We start from the raw sequence: 23928 nt of genomic DNA, 5'->3' as shown, positions 1-23928 counted from the left end.
TACTCACTGCATGATACTCAGTCTCTACAACAAAACATACATATAGTTAACTACTGAATTTTTCATACCCCTTGTAAATTAAATGTTTTTTATGTTTTCGTTACTCAAGAATGAAAGGTTGACTGGTTGAAATAGGGCTATTTTAAGTACTTTTAGATGTAAGCTTTAATATGTCGCATTCTCAAGAAACCAACTTTCAAATACTTACAAATTAAAAAAACTTGGTGAGGGTATGAAATACTTTGTTATTAACTGTATATCCCATATCCTAGATTCTACAGGTGCATATTTCATGCATGACAGTTCATATGAAAACTGTGTGTGACTGGTCATTATAATCACAAACTAATCACAAACTTAGTCTTCATTAGCCATTCATCTTGAAATCAATTATGCAAATATGTTGAGACCAAATACCAGATTTTGTTAGCCACATTCACATCCACTTTATGATTGCATATTGTACTTAAGAAAGCTGTGATCATTTAGAAAATTGTATACATGTGTCATGATTTCAAGAATAGCTATGCTTTCTAATTTTTTAAGTCATTAATTACAACCATTGTTAGCAAACGACAGATCAAATTTCAGGATTTTAGTGTCCTCTTGGTAGTGAATGAAGTTGTTGATGTATCAATGCTCCACCTGATTTGCCCTCTTCTGTTATTATTAGGGTGAAACCAATCTCCCTATGAGCCTGATGGTAAGTTTTGAGGAAATCAAAGTGTTGTGGTTTTCTGTTTCTTGACAAAATCAACTCCACAGTTTCATCACGATTAACTCCATTGATGTTCATTTTTAAACAAATATTTGTCGATACTAAAAAAAAATGAAAATCATATTTTTCATTCCATTTGTGTGAAGATTTTGATGTCCTGCCTAAAATGTTAGCAACTAAAATGTTACCATCACTATCACCACCACCACCACCATCACCACCACCATCACCACCTCCACCACCAACAACATTACCATCACCACCTCCACCACCACCACCACCACCACCACCACCACCACCACCACCACCAATACTTATCCCCATCCTCAATTCTATCCCCACTAGTCCAACATTCTTCTTCACTATTAGCTTTCCCTCTCCATCTTCCAGTTTTCCTTTAAAAAGAACATTTTTGTGCACTTTAGTCATAATTCTTGTGTCTCTATTGCAGTATATTTCCATATTTTAATGTATGCACTCTTTCTGATTTTCACTTTTATATGTAGTCAGCATTTCTCAATTCATTGCCCATCTTTGTTTGACTGTATGCCTTCATTTTACTTTTTTTGCTGTGTTTGGTTTGCTTGCTGTTGTCTATCATGCTTGACCTCCTGCACTCTGCTTCCCACCTTTCACCTTTAACCTCTAACCTTTCCCCCCTCACTGCTTCATCCTTGCACCCCTAGCTATCCCCCACCACCCTCCTCGTCCATGAGTGTCGTGGCCGTGGCCGTACACCTCTTGAGGTCGAAGGTCAGAGAGTGAGCCAGATATCCCCAGCATGCTGGTACTGGGATCTGTCTTTAGAAGACGGCTGGACTCCCAAGCTCAACAGGGATATATTTAGACAATTACACGTTAGAAGAAGGCTAGATGTAGGTATAGGGAGGGAGAGCTCAATACTAAAAGGGGTCAAAGAGCAAACAAGCTTCTGCCATTCAGAATATTTCAGAAATGATTACATCAAATATATAGCAGTGTTCCCACTTTTTACAATATCTTCAAAGTAACCCCTTACTTTAATATATAAAGTACAGATCCCTGATGTAGCGTTAGAATAATAGGTTCCCAATAGCTGTGTAAAGTCCAATAAATGCGATCATTGGATTGTTTGGCTTTTTTTAATGAAGAACTGATAAATGTTGGAAAGTTCTTGGAAATCTCAAGCATTAACAGCAAGATTTTAACCAAGGGAAGAAGATCATATGGTAACATATATAGTTCATTCATTCAGATTCATTTGTTCAGTCAGACTCTTTCATTTCAGAATGATAGACTGTTTTGGGAAATTGTATTTTATTATTCCTTTTATATTGGTGATAAAAACCTATAATATTATTTACATACATTTTTGTGGTGTGGGGTGGGTTCTGATTCATTTTTTTGCATGACAAACCTACCCATTTAGTATAGAAGCATTTCTTATATTTATTCAGTCATTTCAGAACAGATTCTTTGGAAGTGGAATCATCACGGACGCTGATATTCATGCAGAGATGTGTAATGTTTGTTTTTTCTTCCATCCATATGTCTTTGAATGACAGCAAGATGAGGCAGTTGAGAAGCCTACGCAACCTAAGAAGACAGTGACAGGTACGGATGCTGATCTGAGAAGGCTCAACCTCAAGCAGGCCAAGCAGCTCCTCAGGAACTTTGGCATTGCTGAGGAAGACGTAAGGAATGCCTCTTTGTTGCGGTGTCAGGGGAGGGTCATGAAAGGTCTGACTGAGGAAAATTGTATAGAAAGCACTAACAAGAGCAGTATAGGATTAGAACTGACAGTCTTAAGCCTTGAAATTGAGTTATTTCTCAGGTTCTCTTTGGTTCAGTTTTTATCCTCATAAGGAAGGCCTTCGGACAGAAATATTAGCCTGATAATTAGATCCCTGAGTTGCTTACAAGAAAGAATGACTATGCCAAACACACTGGGTAGATGCAATATCAATATGGTCTTGACATCATTTCTTTTCCTCTTCATGTGTAGTTAAACAAAGTGAAATCTTGGATGTAAATTTTCCAGCTATTTATCATTCTCTATAGACTTCAACAGAATATTACTGTACACAGGACCTTGAAAATCTTGGGTAATATTTACATAATGAATAAAATCTAGAGATGCATTTTTATCTACAAATGACTGTTCTATTGTTAATATATAACAGATCAAGAAGTTATCTCGTTGGGAGGTAATTGATGTTGTCAGGACCTACTCTACCCAGCAAGCTAGAACAGGTGATAGTACTACATCAAAGTTTGCCAGAGGAAACCGATTTGGAATCGCTGAGCATCAGGAACGATACAAGGAGGAATGCCAACGAATCTTTGATCTTCAAAGCAAGTAGGTTAAGGGCTTCAAATGTCAAATATGATGAAGAGTGTGCATCAGTAGGCATGATGTCAAGTCAGGGTTGGTGGAGGACTGTGTTATCATTCTCCAAAGATTTTGTGATGATTTTAAGAGGATGATGTTCCACAGCTTCATCAAAGTGGAAGATTTAATTGGCACAAATTTATTTCAGGAAACTGTAATATACAGTGTACATTCTAATAATAATAATGATGGTTTTGTCCTTCATGAAATAAGACATGATATCAGTAAAAAAAATTATTAAAAAACCATATTTATTTCATCTGTATATTATTACATAACATGTCGTGTCGTACTTTTGCAAGTGATTTTATAAGTCATGAAATTTATAGTAACAATCTTGTGTTGTTTTGATTATTTCCAGGGTACTATCCAACACAGAAGTATCAACAGATGAGGAGAGTAGCTCAGGAGAAGGAGAGGATAGTGATTTTGAGGAGATGGGAAAGAATATTGAAGTCATGTTATCGAGCAAGAAAACAAGCTCACAGGTGAGTTTTTATTCTTTTCTAATATTTCCAATTCTGATTTAGTAACCATTAAATGTTTTATGAAATACAGCATTGCATGTACAGAGTCTTTGGTTGAGTAAGCCACGCATCACCAAAATTTGATTTTATATTTGCTTTGTTATACCTACTAGAATGTTTTTGAGTTTTATTGCTAAGCAGTCTACAGGATTATTGTATACAATATAGTTGACTATCCATGACTTAGTATTAAAGAGTGACTTTCCTTCCTACACATTGTTGTGTATTTGACAGGGTAACTTGTTCAGCCAGTAGCTTAACAAGTTAATTCTTTAAAAGTCCAGTTGGTTAGATGGGCAAGTGGAAGACTACTCTGAGTTTCATTCATAAATGAATGATACACGCCAAAATAAACTTGAACAACAACAACAACAATTCCTCTTGACCCTTTCTCTTGACCCTTTCTCCTGACCCATCCCTCTATGAAACATAAAGTAGGTCATTACCATGTGTAGGTCATGACTTTCCTTCACATGCCAATACAAGGACTGAGATTGTTTTGAATGTTTTATTCTGCAGTTATCTCATGAGCGCGAGGAGCAAGAGAGATTGGAACTCCAGCGCATGATCATGGGTGAGGATTCTAACAGTGCCACGCCCAAGGGGGGCAAGGATGGGGCTGGACCCTCTACCTCTAAGGGGAGCAGGACCAACACACCTGTACCAGGCAAAGATGATGATACAGGATCAGTACATAGCTTTGCTTCTTCTCTGGTAAGAAGTCTTGTATTGTAAAACATCTTAAAGATGTTCATGCATGGTATATAGTCGTCCGTGGAGTAGGCAACTTGGCGATCACTACATAACACTGGGCCAACGGATATCACGCTCCAGTGGGCACGCCTGTGTGCTGCCCTCTATATACCCACGCATGAGCAACTTTAATGTAAGCTAGGAACATTTTGCTCTTGGCAACATCAGAAGCTTTCAGAAAATCATGCCATATAACTGATCTTTCCAGGCAATTCTAGGGCATGCCTGTATACGACTAACATTTATGTGAAAAATGTATGTGTGATAGTTTCTTATGTTCAGATATGTACCAAGCCTTCATAATATCCTGATTAAAATATCAGTTGTGCTTTCAAGTTTTATGAAATAACTTCCTGGAATACCTTAAAAATATAGAAACATACAAAAAGATCAGAAGTAATTTGAAAACATATCAATTTAGCACTTTGTAAGATCTCACAATTTCGAACCCAGTGCACCATTTCCTACTTTGTATTCTGTTCTGTAAGGTGCATAGAGATATATATGAAATTATGCCTATGTGTTATTATTATTATTTATTTCATACAGACCATTAATAAACAATGATTGGGTGACAATTTGTCAGAAGTAATTGACTAAGCCCACTTTAATCAGTTTTCACTCAAATTGTTTTGTTGCAGAATAAGCAACAATCAGTAATCTGTACCTTATTTTTTTAATTTGTTGTAAGTCATGAAAACTTTGCTAATAATCATTAGTTGCTCATAAGGTCATTATGATTCTTATTATCATCTTGTCAGTATGTCTACCTTATAAGAGCCCAAATATTTATTGAATATTATTGTTGTTTTGTTTGTTAGTCTGGACGGAGACTGAAGATTCACAGGACCTTCAAAGGAGAGGATGGTAAGGAGTATGTGAGAGTAGAGACTGTCAGGAGAGCAGAAGTCATTGATACATACGTCCGGATCAGACAGACTAAGGATGAGTCATACATGTAAGTCAGGCTTCTCCATCATTATCCGTCCTTTCTCTCAGTCTGTTTCTCTCTGTTTCCCCTCTTCTTTCTTTTCTCCATTTATTGAATCTTCAACTTCAGTGCTTCATTTCTTATCTCCTTTCATGTGTTTTCTCTGTTCTTTCCACAATTTTTTTATTTTTCCTTTCTCATTTGTTAATGTTTTTATCTTACTCCTTTTTCTCTCTCCATCTCCCCCTCTCTCTCTCTCTCTCTCTCTCTCTCTTTTTCTCTGTCAATGTTTTATTCCTTTGAGTTTGTGTTGGTATTATAATCTGATTTAATATACTTGGTGGTTCAAGGTATACTGATGTAACTTTTCATTCTCCAGGAACTGATTCCTTAACTGCATTGTTATTTTAAGTGATATGTTTCATAGGCATTTTGTCAATCATCTCCATATCTGCCTGTTCTCTCTCACACCATGTTATCCCCCTCTCTCTCTCTCTCTCTCTCTCTCTTTCTCTCCCTCTCTTTCTCTCTCTCTCTCTCTGTGCAGTCGTCAGTTTGCCCTGCATGATGACCGTCATCGTGAGGAGATGAAGAAGGAGCGGAGGAGAATCCAGGAGCAGCTCCGGAGGATCAAGAGGAACCAGGAGAAGATGGAGAAGGAGAAGGTCAACCCCAAACCAAAAATCATCAAGAAAATCAAGAAGAAGAAGGAGAAACTAAACCTAAAGGTGAATACTAATCATAATAAAATCATCAAACACAAGAATATATGGTCCTTTTTCAGCATGATTGCCCAATTACACTGATCTGAAAGAATATACTTAAGGATACAAGTTTTACCTGTTATCAAGTTGATGTCAACTACTCCAATTCTTTCTAGGATTGAGTCCCCTTATCAAAGATTCATAGGTGCAATATTGTCACATCAAATTTTACCATCAAATTTTTGGGGCTCCCAATACTTTAGAGGGGCTTTAAAGCTTCTCGGTGTGGTACTTCATTCTGTATAGATCCCTGTGCTCTTTGACAGTTTGTACTAGCTCAGCGACTCCATTAGGATTGAAAAATGTGATTGGGATATCACTTTTCCTATGAGATATTCTTTGAGGGAATTTGTTGTCAGTTAGATGAAGTGTGGTGCATGGTTAACCAATAACTTCCTTTTCTCTCCGCTTCCCACTCAGATGAAGTGTGGGGCATGTGGTCTGATAGGTCATATGAGGACCAACAAGGATTGTCCCAGTTACAAGAAGGAGGACTCTGAGAAACCTGCTCCCATCAATGTTGCCATGACGCAGGAGCAGGAAGAGGAAGAAGAGAAACAGCTCGGTGATGATGAACTGGTCAAGACGGAAGGAACAAAGATCCTCCTTGACCGAAGGGTCATTGCCCAGTGAGTACAAAACATATTATATATTCTTGGAAATGTCATTCGGTCTCCATATCTTTAAATTGTTATTCTTGCTCTCATCGATTTAGTAATAATGTTCTTACTGTAGCATTCTAGAAATATTGAGTGTTATCAAAGAAGGATTTTAATGAGCATGTATCACTGCTACTCATGAACATAGGTGTGCTGAGTTATGTTTCAACTGTTACAGAGGTGCTTGCCACCCTTTAGCTGGTTTAGGCAGTAGTGCAGATATGATATGAATATCTGTCAGCAGAATAATGAATATGATAATTCATCCCTTCTCTCTATGTGATTATCGATCTATCTAAATATATTCTCCCGGTTCGGAGGTTGATGGCAACATCTCTCCAGTTCACTCTATCTTCTGCCATTCTGGTGCACTCTTGCAGTTTTAGTCCACTCCAGTTCTTGACATTCTCTTTCCAGTTGATTCTGTGTCTCCCTCTAAGTCTACTTCCTTCCACTCTTCCTTCCAATACATCCTTTAAGAGGCTTTGGTGCCTTTTAACATGACCAAAGTATTTGATTTTTCTCTCCTTAACTAATCCTACTAGTGCAATTTATTTACCCTCTGCCATGTGCAATATCTCTTTGTTGGTTTTCATTCGTTTCTAGGATATTTTCATCATTCTTCTGTGAATCCACATTTCAAAAGATGTTATTCTATTTTCCATGGTCTTGCTTATTGTCCATGTTTCTGCTACATAAAATAGGACAGACCATACATAACAGTTTACTAGTCTCAACCTTAGCGCAAATTTCACCTTTCTATCTGTGAATAAGTCTTTCATTGCCAGAAATATATTCCAAGCAATTTCTATTCTTCTTTTTATTTCTGCTTCGCATCTGGCATCATCTGTGATATTTTGTCCTGTGATTATGCCCATATTTAATCCCTCTCTCTCTCTCATTTCTTGTCCACATCCCCCAGTGCTGATAAGATCCGAAGGCAGTCCTTGGTTCTAAGGTTTCCTAAGGAGAATATCAAACAGACCAAGAAGAGAAGAGTCAACCCAGAACCTCACTGTGATTACCTCAAGGTATGTTTATAATTGATGTTCAAGTCAATTCATTTCATTTTATTTGCACTTTTGATACAAATCACAAGAACAAACATACACAATACAAAGTCAATTCCAACAAATAACACAACACAACAGAAGTATCAAAATGTGGGGGGACAAACAGTTTTGTCCCCAAAACTATATGAGTAATTAAATATAAATTAAGTGGTACAACAGGAAGACAGAGAAAAACAAGGCAAACGTTACGCTTAACCCTATTTTAACTGGGCTATTTCAGACCAGGTTTTTACTGGGGGGGGGTCAATTTGACCCCCCCTTAAGATCTCGGCCGTGAAACAGCCGATCGCCGCGAAAATTTGCATACATGTCAAGTGAAGTGTATAGAATACTATGGTAATTTCAATTTTTTGAAAAAGTCACTCATTTACATATTTATGGTAATTTATGCAAATAAGGTCATAAAATTCACACTTTTGCCCATAAATCATACATTATTGATATTTAAGCATTCTTTTTCACTACATATATTTGTTAGACCGTTTGGAATAATAATACAACACAAAAAATTACAAGAGCCAGGTTATTCCTTGCTATCTCTTGTTTTGATAATTTCTTATGTATTTCATTGTTTTTTCAACTTATGTATTTTATTGTTTTTGTTGTTTTATTTCATTTATAACAACAATTCAACTATTTTGACCCCAAAACAAACACCCAAACTTTAAACAAGACTAAATAACCAATGTTTTATCTCTTTTTAGGAAAAATGACATTTCCATATGTTTTGTTCACAAATCACAAAAATGAACGATTTTCGGGCTGACATGCAACAACAAAATGTCACGCGACTCCGTAACTATACGTCCGATTTTCGAAAAAATTGTTTTAAAAGATGCGTAAGACTCGAAAGAAAAAAGTCATGAAAGGAAAATTTTATATCTGCCGCGGTTTCGGAGTAGTCGCGAAATTTCTACACGGGGGGGTCAAATTGACCCCCCCCCCCAGTTAACGTAGGGTTACCAGACTCAGAGGGTGTATAATTTAATAAATTAAATTTATATATTGTTTAAAACTAGATAAGGAAGGGCGATTCTTTATTCTTTGTTACACGTAACATGATTGTCATAATCATTACTTGATGATGAAGTTTGAAATGATATCAAAGACGTTATCTGAAATGCCAAAATGTTATTGATTTTTGGAGTCACAAGCAGAACCTGCAGTATTGTGCATCTACTGGTTTTCCATATACTCATTCTGGTATCTAAAAAAAACTGCTTGGAGATCAACTTTGAACCTGAGACTTGATTGCATCATGAGGTTCTAGGGTCATTATGCTGTAAGTGAAAGTTAATTAGGACTAACTGTACCCATAATGCTACATTTCGTAGATTTGCCTGTGCTAGATATCGAGCCACTTCTTCCTGTAATCAAGTGTTAGAAGTCTTTCTGTGTGTCTTTGATATCCGTTTTCAATAACATCCCATTTGATCTTTGTCTCTATGTGCTTGTTTGTTGCAGAGACCCAAGCAATCTAAGAACCGACGAAGAGCTGATCCTCAGGTCATCATGAGTGGTATCCTGGAGGAGATACTCAATGCAATCAGAGAACTACCTTATGTAAGCTATTAAAGCCCCACTGCACTACTCATAACTACTTGCGCCCTCTATATAGCAAACAATGCCTTATCGGTGACCGCTGGTCCCCCATGATCCTCTTTTCTTATGTTAATTGAGAGCTGATTTGATGAGATAACCACCTGTCAGTGACCATGCTGGGTGGTGTAATCCCTCCGGGCCAAACTAGTGCAGACGGGCTTTAAAACATTGTGGAGAAGCCATGGGGATGTGGTATGGCTCCAAGGAAAGACCAATGATCTTAAGAAGTCAATATGCCAGTGCTGTTTGGCCAGGCATATATTATTTCATCCCTTCGAGACACAAAAAAGATGAAGTTCCCTTTGAACTTATGTACCCTTAGTCAGGTCTGATGATTTCTTGATATTTTAATCCCAATTTTGTTTAAATATTTTTTTCTCTTCCAGATTTTTCCAGATTTTTTCCCATCTTACTCAAAAGGGGGGAATGTTGTTAGATGCAATTTCTGTTTCCCTGAATCCTTTTTTTCTTTTTTTACTCCAGGGGGGTGGTTGAGGAAAATAAAGAACCTTTTTTTTTAGTGCTCACTATCACCCCTGCCTTAGTAAATGTGCTTTCTAATAAGGATATATAAATGTAATCAACATTGACGAATGTAATCATGAAGAATGTGATGCTGACCATATCTAAACTTGATCGGATATTTTTGAAGGATAAATGATTTGAATATCATCTTAAAGTCATGGCAAATCATGTACAGGTTCTTTGGTAAAATATTACAAAGTAGCCATAGAAATGACCAATGCAATTTCTTTTGTGTGAAATGAATGTGTAAATAAAGTAAAGTTAATTCATTAAAAAACTGTGAAGTGTCCTAGATTATACCAATTATTAATTGGATGTGAATTCAAGTACACATTCCATGACAGTGAATATCATAATTATATATTATGATGATTGTATTCTCTTTTCCAGACCCAACCATTTCATACTGCTGTTGAGAAAAGGAAGTTTCCTGATTATTACAAGATTGTGAGCAAGCCCATAGCTCTCCAGACCATCAGAGATGTAAGAAGACATTCTTCTATGAATTGATGTAAATCAACTACAGTCAAACCTGCTTTAGTGACCACCTGTCTACAATGACCACGTTTTTTGTTTCCCTTGATAATGGTTTCTCATTGAAACATGTACTAAAAGAACCTGTCTACAAAGACCACTTTTTATGTTTTTCATAGGCGGTCACTATAGACAGGTTGACTGTATTTTGTACAAAAATCATGTGAACATTATTTGTAGTTTACCCGGTATAGTGTAAGTGAGCTTACAAATAAAGCTATGCATTCTGTATTATCACAGTTATGAATAAATTCTATTAAAGCAAATCTGAATTACAAATTTCTCTCTGGCTTGTACTTTCTTTACTCTGCCTTGTACTTTCTTTACTCTGCCTTCAATTGATAGTGTATCATGTGAATGTTAATTTTTATCATAAGCATCAAATTCTAAACAGTATTTTCTACCAATCATTTTAACGCGGTCAACTGTACAATGCTGTATTTTCTCCGTCACAGAACGTGCGTAAGCATCGTTACGCATCCAGAGACTCGTTTGAGGCAGATATCAATCAGATTGTTGATAACAGTATCCTGTACAATGGAGAGATGAGCCCTCTTACAATGGTGGCTAAGAACATGCTGCTAATGGCACAGAAGAAGATGCAAGAGGTAAACATTTTCGTTAGAGGCAGATAGTATTATATTTTATCTCCATCCTGTTCTTCGCAACACCAACCAGCTAGAAAACTTTAAAGCAGCCTCTAGTCCATCAATATTGGAGTAGCGGGCACCTTTGAATGTTTGAAACAGATACATGGCACCATACAAGTGCTGTGGATCATCATCATCATCATGTATCATTAGATGTCAAAGGGTATCTTGTGAATATCTAATTTTACAATATTGCTTCTACTTCAAAAACTCTTACTTATTGATCATACCTTATTTAAATATACTCTCATTTTTTTAAGATTAGGTACAAATTTGTAGAGATATTTCTGTTTGTTGACGAATTCCTGCTTTTATTACTTCATAAAAATGAAATATAAATGCAGAGATCAAGTGCATTTCATTCCTCATGAGTACATTTGGGATATATGCATTACTTTATATGCACTTCCAATTCATGCATCTGATAAATTTCCTTCATCATCAAACTAAACTGATATAAGGATAGCTGAGAGATAATGAAAAGGTACATGTACATCAGGTAGATCCACATCTAATAAGAAGATAGGGTGTGATCTAGCTCACATAGTAGTTAAAAGACACCAAAGCCTCTTAAAGGATGTATTGGAGGGAATAGTGGAAGGAACTAGACCGAGAGGGAGGCCCAGAATCAACTGGGAAGAGAATGTCAAAAACTGGAGTGGACTAAAACTGCAAGAGTGCACCAGAATGGCAGAAGATAGAGTGAAATGGAGAGATGTTGCAATCAACCTCCGAACCAGGAGAAGATACTTAGATAGATAGAGTAATTAATTAAATAATGTTTCTTCAAATACTAATTTTCCAACTCTGCAGAAAACTGAGCGGATGTCCCGCTTGGAGATGGCCATCAATCCACTGCTGGGTGACGATGATCAGCTTGCTTTCTCCTTTATCCTGGATAACATTCTAACAGCTCTCAAACTTGTACCAGAGGTAATATTATACAAAAAATACACAGCAGTGAGGGCATTGGTAAGAATTTCCCACACAAGGTACCTTTGGAATAGTCAAACATGCCTGAGGCGATGGCCGAGGGTATTTTGGACTGTTTCGAAGGTACCAAGTGCGAGTAATTTTAATAACGCCCAAACAAAATGATGTGTATTATTTGTTTTATGAGATGATGTTTTATTTGTTTTATAAAATCATGTTTTATAACATGATTTTACTAATGACCGGTCATAAGTACTTATTAATGACCGGTCATTGTAAAATTACTTGTTGGGCAAAATAAATGTCTGGTGTACGTTCTCAACCAATCATTTGATTAGGATTCGCTTCATCATCTTAAAAACTCCAATATACTCAATGATATCCTCTCCCAAACCACTCTCACAATATGACTCTATTGGTAAAAATGTTGTAGAATCCTATCCCAGTTTTTGAAACATTATTCTGGTACACACAAGAAATTAATCTCAGCAGTTTGTAGTTTGTAGAGTATGAATTTCTTTCCAGGTTCTGACTCTGTTGAAATCAGTTAATAATTCACTTAATGACAGTAATTTAGCTTGATAAAGATGATCTTCCCCATTCCCCCCCCCCCCTAGAATAAGTTATGCAAGATTCTGTTTATGAAGAAACCTTTCAAAAAGTGTTTTATTGGACCTAACAGTGGTAGTGTTTCCAAATATTCTTTGCATTCTTTCTGAAACAATACAAGCCCTAGATTTTTTTTTTTTTCTCTTTTCCTCATACGAGGCACTTTATTACTTTATATCATTTTAACAACATTGTACATAGAGTTTAATTACAATATATATATATATTCACAATCAACAAACTGATATAATAAAATAGGGGAAACATAAGGAAAGTGGAAGGGAAAGATCAAGGCATGAATATAAATGCGTTAAAGGTTCAACTAAGAAAGATTCATCTTGATATTACTTATTAATTGTTCTTGGTTTCTGTATTGCCAATTGACATAAAACATAAAATCGCTTTTGAAAGTCATCCAAATTGAATGACTATTGAAGGATTTACTTCTAAGATGATTAAGTATATACACCTTATAAATTGCATATTGTGCGTAAACAATTAATACATTCATGAGCAAAAACTCCGGGTCTTCAATGTTGAAACCAATTAGTATGATTTTTTCTCCTAACTCAATATCTTTTTGGAACAAGTTCGTTACCAGATGATGAATTTTTTGCCAAAAGACTGCGACTTGGCGACATCTTAGCAAAATGTGTATAAACGATTCTGATTCATTGCAATATGTACAAAGCATATCGGATGTAATTTTCCACTTGTAAAGATTGTCTTTGAAGGGTAAAACTTTATGAAGCAGTTTGAAATTAAATTGTCTTACTCTGTTGTCTTTGATCTTTTTTAATTTAAAATCTAAAACATGCCTCCACTCAAAATTGTTTGGTAGTTGCATTTTTTCCTGCCAAAACAATGACACCGGAGGATTTTCTTTTTTGAACTCATTCAAAAGAATATAAAAGTGTTTTGCTTTCATGAGACTTAATTTAATCAAGTCGCAGTTCGATATCTCAAACATTCCTTCAGAAACTTCTGTTGCAATTGGATTAAAATTATTATTTCTTATTTTTTCTACCCATACTTTTGGAAAAGCCCTTTTTAGTTTCGAGAGTTTGAAGCTATCTAGTAAAGAACTTGTACCTAAACGTTCGAAGAGAGTGTTGCATGACACCCATTGTCCGTTTTCAAATACATCACTAACTTTACAGATTCCATTTACATTCCATTTTTTAAAAAATAAAACATTTCGTTCATGTTTGATGTTACTGTTATACCACAGAATTTCATTACATATGTCTCTTACATTCAGGAAATGAACATATCTTAATTCGCACCAATATGTGAGTAAGTTAGCATAGAATATTGGTAACTTATACATCTTACATAGCGAGAACATGTCTTTGCTTGAGCAGTTTACTTTCAAAATTAATGGTATGTCTTGAATAAAACTGATCCAATATCTAAAAAGTATTCTCCATTGCGACTTACCCCCTTTCATATATTTTGAAAACCAAGATAATTGCAATGATTGGAATTTGGTTTGTATATCTACCATGTTTAAACCCCACCCCTCTGCAGCACGAGTAACAACCTCTCTTTTTATTTTTTCCCTTTTTGATCCCCAAAGAAAGCTATAAATTAATCTGTTTAGGTTGACAACAAACTTTTGTGGAATTGGTAAACATGTCGCAATATATACAAATTGGGAAGCAATAAGCGTTTTTATGATTGTTATTTTCCCATAGTATGTCAGGTTCCTCATTTTCCAAACTCTCAGCAACGAATTTACTTTCTCCAGTTTCAAGTTCCAATTTAAACTTTCCGATTCTTTCTTTCCTTGAGTTATGTACACACCTAAGTATTTAATGGGCTCATTAGTCCATTCTAAATTATCTAAGCATTCTTCTTGAAAAGAAGTTGACATGACATTGGTTTTCATTAAATTCAGTTTTGGCCCTGCTAAGACCCCAAATGTTTTCACCTCTTTTATGGCAGTGTTTCCATCTTCTATAGCGTTAACAAAAATTACCGTGTCATCTGCTAATTGAGATATTTTGATATTTTCTTCAACGACAGGTGGATTTTTTAACGAAATACTAATACCTTTTATGTTGGTATTTTGCTTTATTCTCACAGCCATAACTTCGGCAACCAGTATAAAGAGAAGAGCCGATAACGGACAACCTTGTCTTACACCTTGATCTATTCTGAAATCCTTAGAGACCCAGCCGTTGTTAATAACTCTGCCTATTGCATTACTGTAGAGTGTTTTGACCCAATGTTTAAACGTTTCTTTGAACTTAAATCTATCTAATAACAAAAATAGGAAATCATGACAAATGTTATCAAAAGCCTTTTTGAAATCTAAGAAAATCAAAATACCAGGAGAATTTGCATAGTTACAGTAATCAATCACGTCTAAGACAAGACGAATATTCTGCACAGCAGAACGTTGTTTTAAGTATCCCGTCTGATCGGGAGAGACTAAAATTTCCATTACATTATGCAAACGTTTACAAAGCGTTTTTGCAAGGATCTTGTAGTCAATGTTTAACAATGAGATCGGTCTCCAGTTATCTACTAAACGCTTGTCTCCCTTTTTATGCAGTAATGTTATAACAGCTTGCTTCTGGCTTTCAGACAATTCTTGTTTTGCAAATCCTTCATTTAAACTGTCGATCAACATACACTTCAAGTCAGCCCAGAAACACTTGTAAAATTCTGCAGTCAGACCATCACTGCCTGGAGATTTGTTATTTCTCATTGAATTTAACGCATCAAAACATTCTTTCTCTGTGATCGGTCCTTCACATAATAAAGCTTCTTCTTCAGAAAGAGTAGTTAAGTTTGTTGTTTCTAAATACTTTTTCATATCAGAGATATCATTAAATGTATGCTTGGAGTACAATTCCCTATAATATTTAGTTATTTCTCTAAGAATATTTTCGTTTCCAGTAATTATTTTCCCTTTGTTTGTAATACAATCTAATTCCTTTCTTTTCCCATTTCTTTTTTCTAAATTGAGAAAGTACTTGGTTGACTTTTCACCCTTTTCCATCCATCGTTCTCGAGATCTAATAAATGCACCTTTACATAAATGTGTGTGCCATTTTTCAATCTTTTTCTTTATTTCTAGCATTCTGTCTATATCTTCTCTAGTATGGTTACTGTCAACTTTTCTGCAAACCTCTGTATATTCATTATACATTTTCTTGTACTGATTGGATTTTTCCTTCAGCCTCTGTTTAGAAAACTTCATGGCAAATTCTCGTATTTTTATTTTACACATATCCCATTTAGTTCTTGCATTCATTCGATTATGGCTAGACTTTAAAGCTTGTATGATGTTTTTAATTTTGTTCTTAAAATCAATTTCACATAGAAATGAATTATTAAACTTCCAAAGACCTTTCCCCCTTTCAACGCTATCTGTTTTCAATCTTAATGATACAGCACAATGATCACATTTGATGGCAGGTCTTATATCGGTAGTTTGAACGTAACAATATAGTGACGATGAAATAAGCCAATAATCGAGTCTAGAATAGATTCCTAACGATAGTTGTCGCCATGTAAATTGCTTTCCTTGCGGGTTCATTTTCCGCCATACGTCAATCAGTTTGAGTTTATTTTTAATGTTTTGTAACCACTTAATTGGTTTGTATACCTGCGACCAGCCTCGGGTATCAAGCTGAGGATCTTGTACACCGTTCCAATCACCTCCAAATATAAGTAAATCGTCTTTGTGCTTAATACATTTTATCCAGTTGAACATCTTTTTGTAAAACAACTCTTTTTGTGATTTTACAGTCGGAGCATATACATTTAGCACGAAGTATATCTTCTTTCTGTATCTAAATCTAACAGCGACAGCTCTTCCATCAAAATTTACAAAACTTTCACATATTTCTATATCATTCTTTATCTTGACTATAGTAACAACGCCTTTAGAGTGGTTAGTTCCGTGGCTGAAGAAAGAAAGATCACCACATTCTGATTTAAATGATGTTTCTAGTTCAGAGGTTAAAAAAGTTTCTTGCAATAAAATGATGTTTGCTTTTTGAAACGATAGCCATGAAAATATGATATCTCGTTTCGCTTTATTTCTTATTCCTCTTACGTTGAGGGATATTAGGTGTAATATTTGAGATTCCATATTAAATCAGATATGTGGCATCTTTGTTTACATCAGCCAAGATATAGCCGTTTCCAGCAGAAGAGTTCTGTCCATTACTTTTTCTTGTGTTTTCTTTTTCTTTTAGGAGGTTTGTTTCCATGCTTTTTTGGTGTTGGTGTCTCTGGTGACAATGGCGACGATTCTTCTTCGCTCTCTGTCGCGTCTGTGGTGATTGTTTCTTCGTCTGTGACCGCCGACTCTCTTGCACAGGGCTGAGCATCGCGAACACTTCGCAGGAATTCGGAGATCACTGGTTGTCTACGAGATGACGACGCGATCGGCGTGTTGTTTTCCTTTGTGATTGCCGATCGTGACATTGCTTGTGACTCCGAGTCGGGTGCGCCTTTGTCTTCGCGTTGTTGTTGCTGTACATTTCGGTGTGGGCGTGTCTCCTCTCTCGCTACTGGATTGCGTAACTCTGTGTTTACATCTGATCCAGGGCATTCTGCGCTAACATGACCGGCTTTTTTACAAGCTCTGCATTTTACTGCATTCTGACACTGTGATGTATAATGCCCGGTTTCTAGGCATTTTGAGCATGACGTCAGCCGCTCAGGTTGCCCGATGTGAAAAACCCTAGCCTTGAACAGATTCGCTATCGTAATTGATCTGGGAAGTGGCTGAGCTGGGGGGTCGATGAAACAAACTCGGTCTCCGTTAAGACAATTAATAAGCTGTCCATTTACTCGTAGTTTTTGACGTGTTATATCTCCTCTGATATTACACTTCAGCTTTTCTAGCGACTGCTTGATGAGCTCGTCCCCTACGGATAAAGGGACATCCTTAATAGCTACACGGGTAAGATGTTCATTTCTAGCCTGAGTGTATGGGTTGGTATCGTACACGGGTATCACCGTTTCCCTCAGCTTAAGGCCATTCGTGATGATTTTTACCCTATCTTCATGGCTATTCAGATATATTCTCCATAAAGAACCAATGCGTTGGATTCCGATAATGTTGTCTGAAGTTACGGTATGTGATAGTGCACAATAAAGCTCCTCACCTGAGATAGGATTTTCTTTATTCGGAACATCTCTGGCTTGAACGAACACCGGTTTGGGTCCACGGGGCATGTAGGCTTCCTGTTTTGGAGTTGCCATTTCCGAATACATGATACATACACACAAAATCTGCTAAAATCTCACCAATCCGACGTATATCCTCAAAGACGAATATAACAGCAAAATCTTTGTTCTATTTACTAATAACTGTTGACAAAATGAAAGCAAACTAAAATGCTCTTCGATTACAAATCAGCGTTTTTTACAAGGTTTCAGGACGGAAACGTCGTAACGTGTCTATCCATTCAACCGAAAAAATACAAGCCCTAGATACTATGTGTTGTGGTGTAGTGGATAAGTCTGCGGACTGTGAACCACAAGGTACAGGGTTTGAACCCGGGTCGCAGCACCAATGTCCTTTGGCAAGACATTAATCTACAATTGCCACACTCCACCCAGGTGAGGGAAATGGATACCTGGCAGGAATTAGCTCCTTGAAATGCTTGAGCGCCGTAATGGCAGCCGTGCTAAAGCCAGGGTAATGATAATGGAGCGCCAAGAGTGGCAATGTGCCAGACATTTGAGCGCTAATAAGACTCCACTTTTATCAGCATAATTATTAATATGTAAGGTTATTTTTTTATGTCTTTTAAATTTAGATAACTTAACATCTATTAAATGTGGTGGTGTTGTTTTTTGTTTCAGTCCTGGCCGTTCCATAACCCGGTAAATCCTAAGAAGGTTAGAGATTACTACAAGATCATCAAGTATCCTATGGACCTTGAGTCCATCAGGAAGAACATTGTTAAGCATTACTACCACTCATCTGAAGAGTTCCTCAAACATGTGGAGCGTATCCGTGACAACTGCATCCAGTACAATGGTCAGTTGCCTTCAGATTTTGTTCAGTGTCTTTGTTTTAATTTATGTCATTTTCAGCAACTTTATCTTCATCACTATGATGAATCGGCCTAATTAAATTCTGTTTTGTTTTTCTCCTAATGTCCTCTTCCTATTTGAGTTTCTCTTTCTCCATTTTAAATCTTACATTAGTAAGTTCATTCTTTGACATCAGAAAGTAAATGCTGATATGGCAGATGAGATTCTCATCAGTTTAGTAATAATAATAATAGCTAGTTCTTGTATAGCGCTTTTCTGGACCGAAGGCCCTCTCAAAGCGCTTTACAGATATATATATTATTACCCCGGTATATACCTCTTCATTAGGGTTTATAAGAACCCTATTCTCTTGTAACTGTTCAGACTGATGGAGTTTTTACCCTGATAATATGCTAAGTTGTTGAGATTTGAATGAATGATTTGATTCTAATCAGAAGTGTATATTATACACATATTGTGCTAGCTTCTATGACCCACAATGAAATGTGTATACAGCATATATATCTGATTATGTATAATATTTTAGGCATCCCCTGATGCATTTCCTGGAGTCGGAAGAAAAGACTTATGGGTTATAGGAATTTCACATTCCTTTTTTTCTTCCAGGCAACTTCAAGAGGTGCAACAGGGGAAGCCAGTTTTATTCTTTCATACTTTGTATCCTATGTGCCATTCTATTGTACCTTCTACTGTATGTTTGAAATGCCAAATATATAATAATAATAATAATAATAATAATTAGATTACATTTGTACGAGATTGAGATTACAAAACTTTTCATGTGAGTGAAATATTGTGTATCATCCTTTGACTTTATTTTCCCAATCCTGTCTTACGTTTGCAGGTAAGGAGAGTCAGTTGACATCGGTCTCAGAGAAGGTCCTGGAGACCTGTAAGAGTAAACTCCTGGAGAACGAGGAGCACATCTCACAGCTAGAGAGAGACATAGCACTGGCCCAGGAGGCTGTACTCAAGGGAGCTGAGACAGACGGCTTCGGGAGAGCTCCACGTACACCCATGAGTGGTGGCAATGATGATAGCTTGCTAGGTAGGTCTTTCAGATGGTACTTCCTATCCCCAAACCACACTTGCTGGATCCCCTGCTACCCTAACTTACCATACTGTCATCCCCTCAAACTCTTGTCTATCAGTTTTAACCCTCTCGCTGTCGGACTGCTGATGTTTTCCCGATTGATGTCTATAGTTGCCTTCACTGCCAGTCAGATCATGAATCCCTGCAGTAGTTAAGTAAATAATTGTGTTGTTCTAGTACACTCAAAAATACATTGGTGAAGCTCTTTCAGGATATCCTGTACCCAAGTTATTATGATTCTTGCTCTACATTCATCTCTTATACCTGGCTTTGACTCTTTCAAGGTATGTTCTCCAAGAAACATATATATATATATATATATATATATATATATATATATATATATATATGAGTGCATTTTTCTTATTGTTGAGTAGGATTTAAGGAGGACTTTCATCTTTCTCCATGCTACCTAAAACGTGTACTACATGCATTTTTATCCTTGATTATGTTCCCTTTGCTCGTATTGCTTTATAGGATATGAGGAAGACAGTCTGGCTAGTGGTGATAGAGACGGCATGGGGGAGATGGAAGGAGATTACATCGATATTGAAGGAGAAGATGTGAGTATTGCATATGATTGGATGATTAAGTTCAATCTTTCAATGGTTCAATATTTTACATCAAATGATACAAATAAAATCATGCTGTGCCACTAGTATTACTTATATCAGGCTGTGCCAAGAATGTTATCCATAGTTTTATTACTTGGAGATCCATCTTGTTAAAACAAAAATGAATGATTAAAATAAATAATTTTTTTAAATGATATATTATTATTATTGTTTTTTCATGGTTTGATACCTGTAGTTTTAATATGGAGATCATTCTGAATGATAATAATTCCTATTTGTATGATCTGCTTACAGAGTCGAACCATGGAAGGTTTCCATGATGAAAGCAGTGTCCTGCTCAATGACCTCCAGCTGACACCTGATAACAGCGAGGACGATGATGACGACTTTGAATCTGAGGATGATGAGAGCAAACAGGGTCCATCACACAAGCTGAGTGATGAAGAACACGATGAGGACGATGAGGACAATGAGATGGGAGCTTCGGCATCAATGTCGGCATCAATGATGATCGAGGGTATGTTTGGAGACGAGACTCGTGCCGCTATGTTCCAGGATGACGATGATTCAAGGAGTTCAGTTTGGATGGAAGATGAATCAATGGATGTTGGAGAGAGACTCTCTCTCTCGCAATCATTTGGACTCGGAAAGCATCACCAGGAGGAAGAGGAGGAGGAGGACGACGATGAAGATGTGAGAGAACAGAGTATAGATGATGGGAAAGGAGATGGAGATAGTGAGGATGATAATGACGATGATGGCGATGATGAGGATGATGACATGCTGGATCTTGATGAAGAAACGTGAAAGATGTTACTACCTGGATAGTATGAAGTCAAGATGAAGAAATACTGATCACCAAAGCTTGCCAGGATATAAGGCTCTTATACCAATCTCTGTTGGGATGATGCTTGATTGGGTCTCAGGAGAATGAGGAGATGGAATTCATTTCAAATAGAGAGGAGAATCAAATATAACTTGTCTGCAAAGAAGAAAATCATACTCAAGATGAGAAAATTGAATCATTGCCAGATTTATAGTCTTACATATACAGCTGAGAGAGGAAGTTTGCAGAGTGGAAATAGAATTGTCAACAGATTTGACTGTTCTCCAACTGATAAATATTGTAGATCTTATCCTGAGACCTGTTGCATAAAACTTACCATTAATGGTTACTCTGTCACCAATGGTAACTACCATGGTAACATTGCTCAACAGCCAATCAAAATCATGTATTCCATGGTAGTTACCATTGATGGCAAAGTTACCATCAATGATAAGTTTTATGCAACAGGTCCCTGGTCTGAAACAGATTTTTCTTGATTACATTTAATGGCAGGTGAAGGATAGGTGACGATGTCTAAAGGCTTGTTCAGATATGGCGCTATAAACCATTGCATTAAAGCCACTGGGTTTATTTAATGTGTAAATGAATGGCAACTGTGTGCAACATAAGACTTATGTTCATTCACTGTGCTCTGTGTTATGAGATACAGAAATGTGAAGTGAATTACACTTTATGTCATCATAAGCTCAACACTAACAGCTAACTTAACATTTGACCCCCAATGTTCAAATGCAAAGAGTGCCATCGTGCTCATATACTTTATTTTTCCTTCTCATTATCCAGTGACAGACTCTATGCTTGAATATTATGATTTAATGGAACTCCTTGTTCATCCTTCATGTTTATCACACATGCTACTACTCACCAAGTCCTGAAAGCTAAACAATTCCGAGTAAGAATTTCTTGTTTGCTGCCATCTTGTGTTGGAGTAGTTCATATAAAGTTCTTGCTGCTTGTAAGGTATTCTATTACCCTTTTTACCACTGGCAACAAATTGAGCAGAAAATATGAAAATTTGTAGCAATGTAAGGTGTGATAACAGATTCTTATTCTCCATAAAGGGCATATTTGTGATATGTTAAAGTATTACATTTCATGACTTTGTATTTCAGTATGTAATTGTCCTTGATATTCATGTATGAAGATTTGACATCTTAATACACCTGTGTGGGGAAAAGGAGAACCAATTATTTAATAATATTGGATATGAGTTCTTATTCTTTACATACAAAGATCTTGCTGTGAGTAGAAGACCTGTTAATCAAGTTAAAGCCTAGCTAGTTGTCAAGAAGCATTTTTTGTCCAGCTTATTACAGATGATTAATTCACAAGAGATATTAAACCTGTATTTTGTCTTTTTCCTTGATTAATCAACTTGTTTTATGAAATAACTTGAACAAGTGGGATTTGTAAAGGAAACTGTCAAGAGTATATTGTTTGTATGGTACTCCATGAAAATCTGCAGCATATTTTTTCTAGCCTATAATGATCATTGATTCAGTAATAAGAGATGAAGATGTTTTGCAATTACTATTATTATCATGTATATGAATCAGGACCGCTCATTTCAAACTTTCATTGATTTCTTTTTCATTGATTCCAAGTTTCAACTCTTTTCTGGCTTAAGCTGAGTACATTTCTCCATGTAAACCTCAAATATTGACTTTTTGCTATATATATGTAAATGATGTAAATATTGTACATGTTTAAATAATGATTAAAGATCACAACTTGAAATACGTTCACCGTTCAGGACTATTTTGTTTCCATGTACTTGTGCCATTGTGAGTATCTGTAGAAAGAAAACAGTTATATATAGTGCAGGTTGATGAACTCTTTCAATGGAGGATAGTTTATAGACAAATTATTAATTTTGGGATGTCTCTAAGTGTGTGAAAGTTATATTTTGGTATTTGTGCCTCCATATTATATCTCAAACATTAAATTTTTAAAACATAAACAAATCAAACCAATGGATTTGTATAGTGAATGAAAATACTATCCTCACATTGTATTAATTTAATGTGATGCTGGTAATATAAGGATGACAGAGGTAGAAAATCAAACAAATGTTTAACGTCACCTGTGTTCATGAAAATATTTAAAGGGACATACAAAGTATTGACGATGATGATAATTATGATGATGACAATTAAAGATGCTGATGGGAATAAAGTTAATGATGAGGAGGATGATGAGAATGAGAGAGATGATTATAATGATGGTAATGATTAATATAATGATGATGATGATGATGATGGTAATGATGACAATAAAAGATGCTGATGGGAATGAAGATAATGAGGAGGGGGAGAATGATGATGGTTATGATGATGAGAATGATGATTGATGATGGAGATGATGATGATGTTGATGATGAAAGTGTCAACAATTATTTTGAACATTTTAATTTTAAAAACAAAGCAAATCAAATTAAATCAAAACATTGTAACAATGATGGTGATTATGAGACCAATAAAACTGTTTTAAATAGTAAGTCTACTCTTAATTCAAATATATTAAAGATGAGTTGAGAATGAACTGCTAGTATAGGAGATGATATCAATTGTAAGACTCCAAAGTTCACCTTGAAAAGGAAAATCAATAACCTATTTTTCCCGCTTTGCATCCAGACTATACTGACAGAAAACCAATGCCGCCACCCTGCGGCCATTTAAAGAAGGTTACTCATATTTTGGAAAATGTATTTTTGTTTGTCGAAGACATAGAAATA

General features: G+C 36.1%; 1 protein-coding gene across 1 annotated transcript in view; it reads left to right on the top strand.

The window, feature by feature from the left end:
* Positions 1–22939, top strand: part of LOC581708 (transcription initiation factor TFIID subunit 1) — a 41374-nt gene extending 18435 nt beyond the window's left edge. Inside the window, exons 20-36 of the mRNA XM_030980346.1 lie at positions 674–703; positions 2263–2391; positions 2881–3056; positions 3451–3577; positions 4136–4330; positions 5191–5327; positions 5848–6028; positions 6485–6693; positions 7646–7754; positions 9261–9359; positions 10314–10406; positions 10913–11065; positions 11921–12040; positions 18485–18662; positions 19524–19727; positions 20250–20335; positions 20642–22939. Of these exons, the coding sequence (XP_030836206.1) occupies positions 674–703; positions 2263–2391; positions 2881–3056; positions 3451–3577; positions 4136–4330; positions 5191–5327; positions 5848–6028; positions 6485–6693; positions 7646–7754; positions 9261–9359; positions 10314–10406; positions 10913–11065; positions 11921–12040; positions 18485–18662; positions 19524–19727; positions 20250–20335; positions 20642–21154 (2739 nt within the window). The 3' untranslated portion in view covers positions 21155–22939. The remainder of the gene's footprint in view (positions 1–673; positions 704–2262; positions 2392–2880; positions 3057–3450; positions 3578–4135; positions 4331–5190; positions 5328–5847; positions 6029–6484; positions 6694–7645; positions 7755–9260; positions 9360–10313; positions 10407–10912; positions 11066–11920; positions 12041–18484; positions 18663–19523; positions 19728–20249; positions 20336–20641) is intronic.
* Positions 22940–23928: the final 989 nt, after the last annotated feature.

The sequence above is a fragment of the Strongylocentrotus purpuratus genome, unplaced genomic scaffold, assembly GCF_000002235.5.
Source record: "Strongylocentrotus purpuratus isolate Spur 01 unplaced genomic scaffold, Spur_5.0 spur5_scaffold_11, whole genome shotgun sequence".
Lineage (NCBI taxonomy): Eukaryota > Metazoa > Echinodermata > Echinoidea > Camarodonta > Strongylocentrotidae > Strongylocentrotus > Strongylocentrotus purpuratus.
Note: the sequence above shows the minus strand (reverse complement) of the source record. Positions and strands in the feature narration are given on the sequence as shown.